This window comes from Lissotriton vulgaris, chromosome 6 (assembly GCF_964263255.1).
Source record: "Lissotriton vulgaris chromosome 6, aLisVul1.2, whole genome shotgun sequence".
In the NCBI taxonomy this organism is placed as follows: Eukaryota; Metazoa; Chordata; class Amphibia; order Caudata; family Salamandridae; genus Lissotriton; species Lissotriton vulgaris.
In genome coordinates, this window is record NC_141694.1 from 1099111565 (window position 1) to 1099127491 (window position 15927).

At 45.8% G+C, this 15927-nt stretch overlaps 1 protein-coding gene across 3 annotated transcripts in view; it reads left to right on the plus strand.

Moving 5' to 3' along the window:
• ADGRG6 (adhesion G protein-coupled receptor G6) overlaps positions 1 to 15927 on the plus strand; it is a 653874-nt gene that overhangs the window by 35388 nt on the left and 602559 nt on the right. For all 3 annotated transcript variants that reach the window (XM_086927164.1, XM_086927162.1, XM_086927163.1), the window contains exon 2: positions 10755 to 10855. In XM_086927164.1, coding sequence (XP_086783290.1) covers positions 10755 to 10855 — 101 coding nt within the window. The remainder of the gene's footprint in view (positions 1 to 10754; positions 10856 to 15927) is intronic.

Consider the following 15927-nt stretch of genomic DNA (forward strand, 5'->3'; position numbering starts at 1 on the left):
TTTCTGTTCATACAGAAGTCTAAAGGGTTCCAAAGTGTGTGATGCAAGTCAATGTTGTATTGAAGGCAGATTTGTGTGCTTGGATTTGTGTATTGGAGAAATCTTTAGCTATGGAACCATGAGGAGAGAGAAAATTGCGGACTCCAAAATTTTACCTAGTGGTTACATTGGCCATAAAAAATGGATTTGTGGGTGGATTTGAGGTTTCCTGGAAGAAAAACCAACAGTAAGATCAATGTAGCAAAGAAAGTCAATGATATCCCCGGGTGGTTTATAAGAACAAGAATTCAGGTTTTGTTTGGATCCAAATGGGAAACCTTCATTGTTTGAGGTTGTTGAGAATATTGCGGACCAATTTGAACTTTGAAACTTTAGAATAAAAATTCCCTGACAATATAATGAAGCATTAGTAACAATAGTGGGGTTTAGGTACAAAATATTCTTTAAAGACAGGTCTGTTCCAGTGAGTCATAGGGTCTGCAAGTTTTCTTGTCTTTTAGTAAAAAACTAAGGAGTATTTTGAATAATCTGTGTTCCAAGGGTGTAACTGAACCTATAGAGTCTTCCTATAGTCCCACTTTCTTGCCATGTTTTTACGGATGGTGATGAGGAGTGTGAAGTGGCCTCTACAACTGATTATGTCAATATTTGGAATTGTGGTGGAATGTCATAGCAGTCAATATCAAAGGAGGTATGGGGTAGGGGGGGTGAATGCAGATGTGAAGATGCATTTTTGGGAGTAGTTAAGAGTAGGCCAAAGGAATGCGATTAAAGGTGATCTTAAAGCATTTTTCAAGGTTAAGGATAAATTAATGAGGAATGACGGCACGTTGATGGGTGGGGGGAGATAAAATTATCCCTCAGTGATTCTGAGGAAGAGGATTTTTGAGTTGGAAGATGAAGGACACTTAGGTATGTCATCCACGAAACAGCAGCTGTTGCTAGGATTGACAGAATTATGGATGGATGGGAGTGTGTATGTTTGAAGTATATGAATAGGTGATTCATTGGCTAATCTCTATGTTACTGGGTGTTCTTCTGTAAAATGTGCCCAAGGCCCCTAGAGAAACTGAGGATTGCCATTTTGAGTTCCGTCCGTGTGCTTTCAAGAAAGGAGGCTTTTGTCTTTGTATTGGTTGACTATTTTACCAAATGACTTGAGGTCAGAATGGTGAAGCAAGTTACTGCAAGTTCTGTGATTGCTTGAGTTTTTAGCGGATGTACTTTGAACAGAGGTTTTACAGAAGAAACTAATTCACATAATGGTCTCAATTTGTGTGTAGGGTATTAGCGAATTATTTGTTGACATGCATATTGTGCACAAGAGGGTCACAAATTATAGTCCAAAGCACAACAGTCAGGTTGAAAGAATTAATAGATTGGTATAATATATCACTTATTGCACAGCACTTTGGTTTGATTTGATGACCAATACATTTTGATGAGAAGGAAGGGGAGGCTCAGATTACCTTATGTAGACTAAATAAATGTTTACCGTTATTCAGAATTGAATAATTAGGATAGCTACCTTCAAGTCCAAGTAACGGTTCTATATGGTGTAAATGAAAGTTGAAAACAATGGGATCATTTCTTTTGTATCTCATTGCAATTTTATGAGTCATTTTCAGAATATTATTTAAGCCTATTTTTTTGTTGCACTATTTTTTATTTTGTTACTATAAACTATAAATCTGGTGCTACCAAGGTGGCACTTTTGGTAAAAACACATGCCACTACCTTCTACAGATCACCAGCTAAGTTTAGACAAGGCCATTCCAGCATTCTATCCTGCTGAGGTGGCTAAAGTAAATACTATTAAATTCAATGATATTTTAATTTTCAGTGCTGAGAAATAGCAGATGTAGTACTTTTGTAATCGAAGTAAGGCCCCTGTAGGTAATCAGTTCAGTAGCCAATAGTTTAGATTATATAAGTAGGTTTATTTTCGATACAAGTTAAATGGTAAGTATTGTGGCCCACAGGGAACCGCATCCTGCTGCTCAGCACCACTCACTCCAACTGATCACTCATTCAAACCTTGTACTCATGACAATTCTATTACATGACATTCACACAGACCGAGCTTGAAGGAACTAGAAGTCTACAGGATGTTACATATCTCCTTCCTTCAGGAAGTAAAAGAAACAAAAGGAAGCTAAGAGGAAAAAAATACATATTCCACACCTCCTGTACATATAAGTGACCAATCCTTAAATTACAAAGAAAGACCACATTACATAAATTATTCCATTCCTTAGGCGCAAAATAAAATCATGTCACATAAGATCCAATTACATTAATCATTACGCTCCTTGAATTGTAAAGGAAGATCACATAAGATCACAAACCATGAATCCTTACACTCCTTGAATTGTAAAGTAAGTTCAAATAAGATAACATTACATAAATCATTCCACTCCTTGGATGTAAAGGAAGATCACACATATAAAGATCACATATTATATACCTTCTGTTCCCGCAAGAGAACACCATATATATTTATGTTGCAGGATACAACTTATATATGTATCCACCTCACACCTTGCAGGACAAAGGTACTCACGCACCCCCACTACTGCACACACTGCAGGACAAAGGAAGCAACACACTCCTACTACTGCACACACTGTAGGACAAAGGAACCACATGTTCCCACTACAGCACACCTTGTAGGGCAAAGGAACTGTTGCATTCCCACTACTGCACACACTGCTGTGCAAAGGAACCAACACATTCCCTATACTGCACACCTTGCAGGACAAAGGAACCAACGTGTCCCCTCTACTGCACACCTTGCAGGACAAAAGAACCAATGCGTTCCCATTACTGCACACCTTGCAGGCTAAAGGAACATACTCACTCCCACTACTGCACGCACTGCAGGACAAAGGACCTACGCACTCCCACTACAGCAAATTATAGGTATCTTCCAACCACAGATATTTCTCCTAAAAGAAAATCTTAGCTCTGAGTATAATTAATACAAACCAAACCCTCCCATTCTTACAAACAGGGAATTATACAATGTGTATATTCCAACTTACATGCCTCACATGGTCTCAATAGAAGACTTAACCAAACACTTTCTCACACATAGGAAACTACACTGTGCAACAAAAAACATCCTACACACCCCATACTGCATAAGATCATGCACCCAACAGAAGTGCAACACCCACCAAAATACTGACTCACATGCAACACACATCAATTAAGCATGGTAACCAATGCCTACAACAACCTTCAAGACAATATGCATCGGAATCGCGCTCTAAAATACTTAGTTTGGAATGTAACAGTAGTTTAAAAAATATGTCCAAGTATTCGGTGAATGACCTCTCACCCGAGCTCACAACCTACACAACAACTCCATGTGAATAACTCCAAAGCTCCTGACTCAATGTGCCACAAAGGAGAAATCTGCATTCCTAAATCCAGTTAGGTGCTCACACATAGCTGTGAATTCCCTCCACGTGTCAAATCGCCATAATGACCATATCAACAGATTGCGCTCTAGCCATACAGTTCATGAACACTTCAGGTGAGTACTTAATCCCAGTACATTAAAATGACTCTCCTTTGGCAATGCCGTGCAGCCCCCCTGGCACATCAGAGATAGCCAAACTGCGCAGGCAGAACTGGTACGATCCTGCAAGTGCCGACTCTCACAGCCAAAGATTGTAACGTAGACATTGCACAGTCAGGTAGAGCATACTCAAGCCTGTAATTAATTTGAGCATGCATGCACATCAATTCAGGGAGGCAAAACACCCAATCTGGTACGTATGCGCTGCATCAGTCCAGCGCGACCGCTATGAGCCAACGCTGCCTACAATGACATCACAACGGTTCCTTCCAAATAGCCGCAGCATTAGCGGTTCTCCACAATAGAGGTGGTTGTTACGAAAACGACCACATACAGATGCTGCTGCTCGTGCCCTCTTGAGCTCTCAACTATAGCTTAAATCACGCTGTTCGCGGATACCTCCCCAGCGACTCCACTGTTAAGCTACTCACGCCAGACTAACGCATGGCTGCATGAACGTTCCTCATGACAGCGGTGATTACTGTGAGGACTCAAAGGCCGGGCTAGGCCTGCAGCGCTGCGTCGCTTATTATGCGCATTAACAGGACACCCACACTGCTGCTGCTCTGGTGTGGACCGGAAGTGCCGTGCCACTTCGGTCCCTTTACTTAAAGCTTTCTGGCCACGCCTGGCCAGAAAGTGATACATTGTGCGGAGTGCTTCCGGGGGCTCAACCTGAGACCCTCGGAGCACTAGAGCGCTACATCCCTTCCCAACTTGGATATTTTTCAAAATAACTATAACAGTCAGTTCAACATGCGAAATCTGCCAGTCTGTGATTGGGCCGTGGATTGGATCTAAGATTATATTGCCACTTGCCTCTCGGAGGGATCTGGTCTCGAGGAGGTCCCGGTGATGGCAGAGATGGGTGTTCTGCAGTGTCCGGGGGCAGGCACGAAGTATCGTTCGTGGCTGTATTCTCTCCTTCTTCCCTCGCTACAGGTATGCCACCATTTGAGCTCTGTCCTTTCGGAGTGGGTATCTGCTTGAACCACGATACGTTGCGGGTCACCTCTTCTCCGTCTCGGCTGACTGTGACTGCTGTTCCGTTGGTTTCCTTGATGACCCAGGGTTCCGGTTCGAATGGAGTCTTGAACTTTCCTCCTGGCCTCCTTGTTCGGATCAGCACAGTCTCTCCTGGATTCAGGGTCTTTGTTTGGGCCCTCCTCTTGCAACTTGCCTTCTCGTTTGTTCTTCTTCTCCTTTCTTGGGTGTCTGCTGGTGAGTACGGTGCGGGAGCCCAATTGTCAGCCATGGGTAGTAAGTCTCTCCGATGTCCGGCCAGCATCAACGCCCATGGTGACTGCATGGTGGTGCTGTGTGGTGTGCTGCGATACTCTCTTAAGAACACTTGCAGTGCTTCTTCCGGGTCACTCCCTTCCGCTGAAGATATCCGCAGTACTTTGTTTATTGTCCTCATAAAGCGTTCTACCTCACCGTTGGCTTGTGGCCATTGCGGGGTGATTCGGTGATGTTTGATTCCAAGGTTGTTCAGAAACTCTTTAAACTCGCTCCCCTGGAATGGGGGCCCATTGTCCGTCTTGATGACCATCGGGATGCCGAACAGGGCAAAAGTTTTGCTGAGGATGGGGCGAATGTTCGCGAAGCTGGTCGATGCTGCCGTTTCTACTATGGGGTATTTAGTGTAGTTGTCTATTAGTACTACGGTGACTCTCCCATCTGGGAAGCTGCCGAAGTCTAGGCTTAGCCATGCCCATGGCGATGGGGCGTGGTCCTCCGTGATTATTGGGGCTGGTACTTCGGGGCTGCTGGTGATTTGGCATGCTCGACACTCTCGCACGCAGGCTTCGATGTCCTCCTCCATGTTGGGGAACCATATCTTCTCCCGCATCCTCGCTTTCATTCTGCGGGTGCCTTGGTGTCCTTCGTGTGCCAGGGTGGTTGCTCTCTCTTGCAGCGCTTTGGGGATGACCACGCGAGTTCCTCTCAGTAGGAGGCCATTGTCAGCGCAGCTGAGGTCATCGTGAATCTTCCAGAATTGTTGTAAGCGTGTCCTGTCTGCTTCGTTCCACCCATTGGTATCCTTCAGGAAGTTTACCCACGTTCCAGATTGTATTGCTTCTTTTACCTTCTTGACGACTGCATCGCTGTCATAATTGGAGATGATGACGTTGGCGGTCAGTGCGCAGGGGCATGCGCCTGTCGCTAGCTTGTTGATGAACTCTTCGGTCTGGACTTCCGGATCTGCATTGCGGGATTCTTTCGCGGGGGGGGTGGCGAGACAGGAAGTCCGCCGGGTTTTTCGCCCCGGGTCGGTACACTAGGTCCATTTGGTAATGTTGAACTTGGATCGCCCAGCGTTCAATCCTTGGCGGTGGGTGTGGAGCGGTGCCACGGAATAGGGGAATTAGCGGTTGGTGGTCTGTCACCATTCTGAAAGGGTGACCAGATATGTAGAGGTGAAAATGGGCGCACGCCCATTTTACTACCAGCGCCTCCCTCTCAATTTGCGAGTACCGTGACTCTGTCGCCGTCAGGGCCTTGCTTGCGAACGCCAACGGGGCCCACACCCCTGGTTCAGATTCTTGCGACAGGAGAGCTCCTAGGCCCACTGGGCTGGCATCCACTAGTACTTCGGTGGGTCTTGCAGTGTTGAAGTAGGCCATTGTTGTGCTGTCCAATAGTGCTTCTTTGATTCGGTGGAATGCTTTGTCCTCTGTTGCCGTCCATTTCCATGAGCTGTCTTTCTTCGTCAGGTTTCTCAGAGGCTCTGCGATGGTGGCCAGATTGGGTATGAATCTGGCACAGTACTGTGCCATTCCTAAGAAGCTCCTTACTTCGGATGCGGTTGACGGTGCTGGAGCGTTCTTGATGGCATGTGATTTGCGGGGGTCCACTTTTACTCCGTCTGAGTCAAATACGTATCCGAAGAACTCTATTGATTTCCTGAAGAACTGGCATTTGTCTTTGTGTAAAGTGACGCCATACTGTGCGAGTCTCTGTAGGGTGGCCTTCAGTCTTCGGTGGTGTTCTTCACTTGTTTTGGCGTGAATTAAGATATCATCGCTGACATTCAGCACTCCGTCAAGTCCTGTTAGGATTTCCTTAATTGTATTTTGGAAGATTTGGGCTGCGGATGAGATGCCGAAATTTAGTCGCTTGTATCGTCTCAGCCCCAGGTGTGTTGAGAAAGTTGTGATGTAGCGGCTCTCCTCCGCTAGTCTGAGCTGATGATATCCTGCGTTAAGGTCCAACTTAGAGAACCATTGGGCCCCATTCAGGTCCGTCAGGATGTCATCTACTGTTGGGGTGAGGTGCCGCTCCCGTCGAATGGCTTTGTTGGGGACCCTCATGTCTATGCAGATGCGGATTTTGCCTGGCTGGCGCGGCTTCTCGGCTATCACCATTGGGGATACCCACGGCGTCGGCCCTGATACCTTCTCAATCACACCTTGTTCTTCAAGTTGGTTGAGTTCCTTTTCCACGGCTGCGCGCAAGTGGAATGGTATCCTTCTGTGCCTCAGGGCTATTGGCTGGATGGCGGGGTCGATGTGTAATTTGATCGGTGGTCGTTTGATTGTGCCAAGGCCCTCGAATAGTGTGGGGAACATTTCCAGGATGTCTTCTGTTTGTAGCGCTTTGACGGCGTTTGCAAACGCAATGAGGCGGAGGTCTTCCGCTGTGTTGCTGCCTACAAGCAGGTCTGCTTCCTTGTCTATAACATGGAACGTTGTCGTCACCTCATTGTCTTCTGCCTTTACTTGGACCGTCATCTTCCCTCGCAGTGGGAGAGGTTCCTGGCTGCCGTATGTTAGTATTCGCGCCTTCGAGGGGACTAGCTTGGGTCTTGGCTTCAGTGCTTTATAGTGTTGGATTCCCATGACGTTCACGGTGGCTCCCGTATCGATGACGCCAGTCGCTGGGGATCCGTCGATGTGTATTTGGCATTTTGGCTGTGGTCTCCGCCGCTTCTTTAGTTCACTTACGAATGACACGTAGTAGCATTCATCTTCATCCTCTGTGGAGGATTCGTCGAATTGGGATTGCCTCGGCGATCTGTGTGATCGAGACGACGTTGCGTCGTCTAGCGATAGCTGTTTCACCGCTCCCGTGATTGGTTTTCTTCCGGACGCCCCTCTTCCTCGGGAGCCACCCCTGCACACGCTTGCGAAATGGTTGGGTATTCCGCATTTAGAGCATGTCTTGCCACGTGCCGGGCAGCCATCTTGGTTGTGTTCGTCTCGGCCACAGTATCCGCATGACGCTCGGCGTGGCGTCCTGGTCGGCCATCTTCCTCTGCTTCCCCGACTGGTGTTGCGGACTGCATCCACCCTTTCTGTCTTCACCACGGTTCCTGCTTCTGCCCGCGGGTTCAGGGCTGCTTCCATTGCTGTTGCACGTGCATCCGATAGTTCGTGGGATCTGGCCAGGATCAATATTTCTTCAAGTGTGATGCGCGGTTGCCTTAGAATGAGTGTTCTTAGGTGTTTGTTGCGGCAACCTTGAATGAGCTGTGCGGTCACTTCTTTCTTTTCGTCATCATCTGTGCACGTGCTTATGAGATCCCTCAATCGCGCATGGAACGCGTCCATGGTTTCTCCTTCCCTTTGTCTGGATTGGCGAAACTTGAATCGCTCATAGTGCGGGTTCAGCTGTGGGTCGAAATTTGCGTTCAGCGCGTTGACTGCTGCGTCATAGTCATCGTCATCTCCTGTGTCCGGGAGATGTTTGAATAGCTTGTACAGTTCCGTGCCCCCAAAATGTAACAGCAGGGACCTCTTTACTTCGTTATCCTTCTCCCTGGTGGCAGTGAAGTAGTTGTTGAGTTGTCCTAACCACACAGCCCATCTGGGGGCTGCTGTCCCTGGGTCTATCAGTTCGCTGAAAGGTGGTAGTGCCTGAATCTGTGAGTGGGCTGACGGCATTGGTGGCTGTGTTCCGAGATTTACTGCTGGCGCTGGTGGTGCTGCTTGCTGAGCTTGGCCGGCTCCCCCAGATGCTCCTCCTGGGTTTGTGGTCATTTTGGTGCTGGGAGGTAGCTGGGCGCTTGCCTTTTGGGCGTCTTTCTATTGTGTCCCTGGTTGCACTTGCTCGTGTTTGTTGGTGCCTGTTTGAGCCACTGTTTGTCAGGTTGTTGGTTGCACTTGCTTGTGCTTGTTTGCGTTTGTTTAATCTGGTGTGCAACAGATAGTTGATTGTCTTTGCTCGTGCTTGTTTGGTGACTCGCTTTGGCCAATGCTTGATGGGGCGCTGTCTGCACTCGCTTGGGCTTGACTGCGTCGCCTCGTGGTGTGGTTGGCCTCGCTGGGTCTCTCTCGTGCTTGCTGGGCCTCGCGCTCGATTCGTTCGAAAGCGCCTCTCCGGCCTCGCGCTCTCCCAGGGTTTCTCTCCCTGGTGACGACGCCTCGCTCTCTGCGCATGCGCGCACTGCTGGGCCTGCCGCTGGGTCGCTTCCTTCGGCGCGCGTCTCTGCCTTGGGCCTTCCTGCTGTTGCTACCGCCGGTGCCACACGCAGCTCCTTGCTCACGCTGCTTACCGGTGAGTGTAGCTTTTGCTTCCGGCGGTGGCCGCCGTCGTAGGTGCTCTTCTCCGGCGCTGCAGCTGGGGTGATCGGGTCGGCTGGTGTCAGGCAGGTAATGCCGCCGGCTGGCGCCGTTTAGTTTACGGGCATCCCACCCTCGTCGCCAGTGTGAGGACTCAAAGGCCGGGCTAGGCCTGCAGCGCTGCGTCGCTTATTATGCGCATTAACAGGACACCCACACTGCTGCTGCTCTGGTGTGGACCGGAAGTGCCGTGCCACTTCGGTCCCTTTATTTAAAGCTTTCTGGCCACGCCTGGCCAGAAAGTGATACATTGTGCGGAGTGCTTCCGGGGGCTCAACCTGAGACCCTCGGAGCACTAGAGCGCTACAATTACCACAAGCGTGACTTTTTTTTAAAGATTCACATGTTCACAACATGGTCTTCCTGCAAGTGTGTCACACTGGAGCGGTTGACTCGTCACCCACTAAGCTCTCCCCAGGGCCCGACTTATGCCCTCGAACGAATATCTTAATTTAAAACATACAAAGAAGGCAACTCACTTTATGCAGGTTAAGCCGGTACCTTCAAAACAAACGCTGCTGGTTCAGCAGGAGTGCACGTCTGGTTACACTAAAATAACGCTGCCAGTTCATTAGTTCACACCAAATAACCTCTGTAACTGCAGTTAAACGTGCCTTCAAACAATGTTTCCAAATCTCAGACGACTGCAGGCAAGCTTCAAGCCACACAGGTTCTGTAGGCTGTCTGACAAGTTAAACTTCCAAAACTCAGTTCAGGAGGCTGTCTGTGTTCAAATCACGTACATCAAATGCCCAAAACGTCAAATCTGTAGGTTGGTTGGTGTAATAGACAACGGTGGGGCATACAGGGCGTTGCTCAGGCTTCTTTTCCGGCTTCTTTTCAGCCTCTAACAATCTTCTTTTCCTTTCTAGTGCAATTTCTTGGCTCTTCACGCATGGTTCTTTTTTTCATGTCACCACTTAGATAAAAGAAGTAAGGCTTTTGTAGGTAATCAGTTCAGTAGCCAGTGGTGTATATTATGTAATTAGGTGTATTCGGTTACAAGTAAAATGGTAAGTATAATGCCCCACCAGGAACAGCATTCTGCTGCTCAGCCCTACTCACTCCAACTGACCACTCATCCAAACCTTGCACTCATGAACTTACTATTACATCACATTCACACAGGCTGAGCAGCAAGGAACTAGGAGACAACAGGACATAACAAGTTCGAAGCTGTATGTAAAAAAAAATAGCAATTATTATTACTACAAATACTTGTACCCACTTAAATGACTCGATTAAAAAAATGTAAAAAAATATAGGGTCCGATTGCTGTAACATACTGTCGTAGTACTCCGGGCTGACTCCTAAATTCTATGAGTAAGCCAGGAGTACTACAAGAGGAAATCACTCCCACTTATGTCAACATTTTTGTGAATCAGCGTCTAAGCGCTACCGCCCAAATATATCGATACGGTTTGTCCTATGCGCAGCTGAGCTAAAGGCTTCATGTGAGACCAACAGACCATGAGGTGAACAGAACTGTACAGCTGCCTGTTCCTAGAGCCGCGTAGTAAATTCGGTCTTATCATTTCAGAAAAATCAGGAAATCCCCCTTGCATGAAAAGACCTCATTACATTGTGTGTTTTTGTCTCCTCAGGATGTCCCGCTTCAGCGGAGTATGGTGCATTCACTGGAAATGGAAGCTGCAGCATTTTCTCTGCCTGGTGACTTTCTGCTCCATTTGCATTCAACAGTCGGGTGAGTAATGAAGGGAAGTGCCTTGCTCATTTCACACCTAAGTTTAGCTATTGCGCCTTGCCATGTTTCGAAAGATAGTAGTGGGTGTGCTTCCGTTGCTTGGGGCTGTTTTTCCACATTCGTTATCTGTTGGTTGGCTTGCGATTTCGGACATTTGGTTTTGTTCATTTGCACATATTTGGTTTGTTCATGTACATTCTGCTGTGGTTTATTTTAAGTTAGTCTTTCAAAAAATGCTTTTGCTTTTATGAGCTTGTGGCATTTTATTGCCTGTGATTACATGTCCTTTTGTGATTATGGATTTGTCTTTCTTTACTATTTGTCTGCCACTTGCGACAAGTTCAGTTCATGATGTACCTTTGATGTGTACTATTTAATGCGATATAAATTAAAGTGGTTTTAATATTTCTATTCTAAACTGTATTTAAGGTTTACCGTAACAGTATAGTCCTTCACTTTGTGTTAGCAATTAGCAGTTTTCTTGCAAATTGTTGCCTTGTCAGGGCAGAGTTTGAAAAAGATCGTGGCTGGCAAAAAGAGATGTCTAGAGATTCTCAGTCTTCACATATTCCTTAATCTTCGAGAACTCATTCATGTGGTCTACCAATGAGTCACAGAATTTTGCAGTAGTTCAATCTGAAATACAAAATAACCCTAAATCATTTCAAAGAGTGCCTCCAGCAGCGGTCCATGCAGGTAAGCACAGTGGGGCGGGGTCAACAGACGGAATAGGATTTATTTTTGTTGACTTCCCCCCTCCCACTCCGCCCCACCGTGCTAATCTGCAGAGACCGCCGCTGCCATCTTTTGATTGAGTCTGTCTGCTGAAGCAATCAGCTCAGGTTCATGAAGCGCAAGTCTTCCTAGGCCTTACCCATTACACCCACATCTTTTAAGACCCTGCACTGACCAACAGTGCAAACCATTTAACACAATGTGCATCCTCTGCAGAGCTTAATTAGATCTAGGTCCTAATCACCTAAGGCAAGTAACTGATACATAGTATTTCATTAGGTGTGTTTATATATAAGATTTATTTAAGGGCCTGACCGACCTGCTGCAGTTTGAGTGTTTGTAAATGTTTGTTATTTACTGGTAATATTCATATGTCGAGACCTAACCCATACGAGCAGCAGAGCATATTACGGACCTCAAAGATCATATGCATTCACAGCACTAACTTAGGAGACAGGTCCTGCTGGACAATTCAAATTAATTTAGATCATCATATATCACAAGAATGTCCAGAAGAGGACAGACAGGCCAATGGAGTCATGATGAAACAAATACAGTTCATCAAGGTAGTTGCTCCTATGGTGGTCCTCAGGATAGAAATTTGGGTAGGAATCACATTTGTCAACAAGGCAAGAGTGTATATTAATGGTGTGAAGCTACTATTGTCTTTAGAGGGCGGCGAAGTAAGAATGTCACAACCTGACCAAACAGAATACAGAATATGTGGTAACCCATGTGTAAGACAACAATCTGAAAAGAGTGTTGCTGGGGGGGGACATATGTTTACAGCTCTACTGATGGAATTTGTCTTCACTGATTCAGATAACACAGTAGGCTTGCAGTAAGGAGGTGAAAAAGATCTTAATATGTCACAGGTACGTTCTAGACTACATACATCTCAGCCTATGCCACGATCAGCTTGCAGTCCCATCGGTGAGTTCTAGCATCAAGTCTTTGCACCATCTTCTACAGAGGCTGGGCTTCAAAATATGCAGGATACGTGTTCTGTAGAGTAGACGATTCCCTGGAAAACTGATTTGGTGTGGAAAGCTGGAGCTCCAAGGAAATGAGTGAAAGTGGGGAAAATATTTGTCGTATTAGCCGCAAGTATTTGCAAATTAACGCTTTCTAACCAGGAATACAAACTTCTTCTTCGGACAAGAAACAACAATCTTGTTGGTAATAGCAAACCTTTCTGTAAATTTATATAAATGACAGAATTGTCATTCATGGCCATATTTCTGCCTTTAGTGCAGTTTATCTATCTGAGTCAAAACATCAGTATGCCCTTATTGCACAGAGGAACATTTATAAAACCGAGGGAGAGAATATTATGCTTTTACATGCGTTGATGCTCGAGTTACCTCAAATTTGTGTTTGCCAAGGAATGTAGCCAAAGAAACGTTTCTTAGGCTTTTGTAATGGGAGATATATTGTTAGCTCTGTTTTTCTCAAGACATAAACATTTGTTCGTCTTTTGGTGTGACTATAACACTTCCACAGTAATGTGTGAGAAATATTTGTTGCCTAAACACCATCCTGCTCTTCTGAGCTCTGGAATGAGCCTTTAGCAGAGGAGGTTTCCTACCCACAATCACGCCTCCTGAACAGGAGTTCCTTCTACTGTTAATTTCAATTTTAATAGCCTGAAAAGCGGGGGACGGTTCAGTTTTTACTGATTTACTGATTCTTTGACAGCCTTCACCTGAACACATCAGCAGAGTTGGTGAAATATCAGTCACCAGTCTATGTGCCAGTAGTGAGCCAAATGCCTGTGCTTAATTTGTGCAGGTGGTAGCAGACTGTGTTTTAAATGGGCAGGCTCTCTCCAGTACTGAGTTCCTGCCCTTCTGTAACTTGAAAAGGGGTACGAGTTTGTATCCGCAGGGATACAGTTTTTAACGGTAGAGTGCCTGTAACTCTCAATGGGAATCTGTTACTCTGAAATAGTGCATACTTTTTCAAGCCTTGGTTGCACCGGCACTCACTTTTTATCAGGAGACCTTGGCCCAGAGAAAGAGAGAGAAATGCAGCAAAGGCAAAAGAGCAAAACTGGATAACTGTGAAAAAGGAAGAAGGCTAGGGGTGAAAAAGAGTGAGATAAAGAGATACTAAGTGTAGAGGAGAGAGGAAGAAAGAGGAACAAGGTGGAATCCTAGATCTGCAACCGTGGCATTCCGTCACCTCTATATTCATCTGGACCAGCAGCAGTCTCCTGTGAAAAAAGTTGGGCCCCTGTTTATTTGAATTTATCTATTTATTCATACAGCTAAGCGCTTCAAAATGTCCAGACATTCCTGTCGGCATTTGCTTAACGTTGTAATTTTTGTTCCTCTTCTGCTTTGAGGCGTGGGAACTGAATCAGTGAGGAGAAATGGGATGTTTTATGCTTCGAAACTCCACTCAGGGCCTGGTGTGTAAGAGGGAGTACTGCTGGAACGCTGACCTCAGGGGGCACGCGCAACGCAAGTTCAGCTGAGGCAGGGCTGGGCAGATGGAAGCAGTTAGGTTAGGCTGCGCTGGATTTCTGTATTTAGTCAGCGTTATGACTTAATACGGGAAGGATTCATCAAAGTAAACAGAGTGAAAATATGGAGCACAGCTCAGTGGCCGCATATGAGTATATGTTTCCTAGATCACCAGTCGCACAACAATGACTTTATCACGTTTCCGAGCGGGGGAGCGTGCTAAAGGGTGCCGGAAGTTTGGTAGGTGGAAAGATTAATGAAATTATTTTTAAAATAAAAATGTTGGTTTGGAAATCTGGGTTGTTTGCCACAGAAGTTGCAGCCCTGAATTTAGGGAATGTTGATGGCCCAAAGAGCTAGGCCTAGCATCTGAGCATTTTCAGTGTACTGGGGATATACTGTTTTGGTACAGAAAGGTATGCTTAAAGGGGTTCTCTGTCACCCCGTGCCTCCAACAATGCCTCATTTGATATCTCCTCCTCCTCCTTTACGTTTTGACCTATACAATTTTAGCTTCCCTTGGATACGCCTTAAGAATCCTAAGTCCATTCATCCCCCATCTTTTCTGGCTCTGAATGCTTCTCTCCTGTTTTAAGGCTTCTTGCCCTGCCCAAAGAACTTGGTTAACATCCTGTCAAATCATGTCAGGCCTGATTTAACCAGTGATTGGGGGATCATTTGTAACATGTAGAGTATAATGTGTAATGTTTTTAGCCTTCGTTAGAGAGGCAGAAAAAAGTGAAGGCACCTCTCACAGAGCTTATGCCTTCTGGGCCCTACGAAGAAACTCAGGTGTGCTCTGTGTGTGGCCTGAATTAACTGCTGTGTTGCATGGGTGCGTGTTTGGCACTACAATTTTGTGAAATGTATTTTATACATTGATACCGGTCTGCCTTCATTTACCCCAAAGGTGTGGGTTTAAAGATACTCTTAATTGGCTGATGTTTAATAAATTGTCAAGCCCATTGCTTATGTCTACCTTGCATAAGTCCCTTGCCAGCACTGTGATTGACAAAGACCATAGCAAATAATAGATAAGGGTGGCAACCTTGTTGATTGTGCCAGTGCGAATGAAAGGAGGTGAGTCTCTCTGTACTGCTCACTCCTTTATGTCACATTTGAGAAAAGCCGACCCAGGGAACTGCCAGTTGGTCCACAGGGCCGAGAGCTTTCAATGTGTTCAGTGACCATACTACAGGATCTCTGGTACAGGCCAATTCAAGGTCAGTAGATCGAGCAATCTGATGTTGTCCTTGAAGTTGTCTTCCTAAATAAATTCCCTTTCATCCATGTGCACTAGCCTAATGAGTATGCTGAAATTGACAGTTGTAGATGCAAGATAGACAGGTTGCTATTTTTACTGGTAGCATAATTAGTAAACTCCTGCCAATTCCTGCAACCATAACTATGTAGAAATATAGAGGATAATACCCCTCCCTTCTTTTTATGAATTTCAACTAGAAAGTCATCTGGATTTAAGTTCATTGCGGTGAATGCTGATACATCACTCCAAAATGTGACGGGTCGTTATGTTCAAGTTTGTTTTCTTCCATTAGTTGCTGGAAGGTTAGGTGTGACAAGAAGTGGTCAATTTTAGCTTTCAAGGTTGCATATTGACCCATGATAATATTTTTGAAGGTATTCAGGATTTCAAGATATACCTGGGATCACCCGTTTGTCATTATTAATTTGGGTGACCGGCCCCCTGTAATCCAACACCCCCATTCTAGTAGCCAGCATTATGGTGGGGATGTTATTGGATTCATACAATCCCTGTATAGATTTCTTTAGGAGGCTGACTCTTTCTGGCTCAATGTTGCAGGTTTTTGCATCTTGTACTCGACGTAATTCACACTTGTTGATATTGCA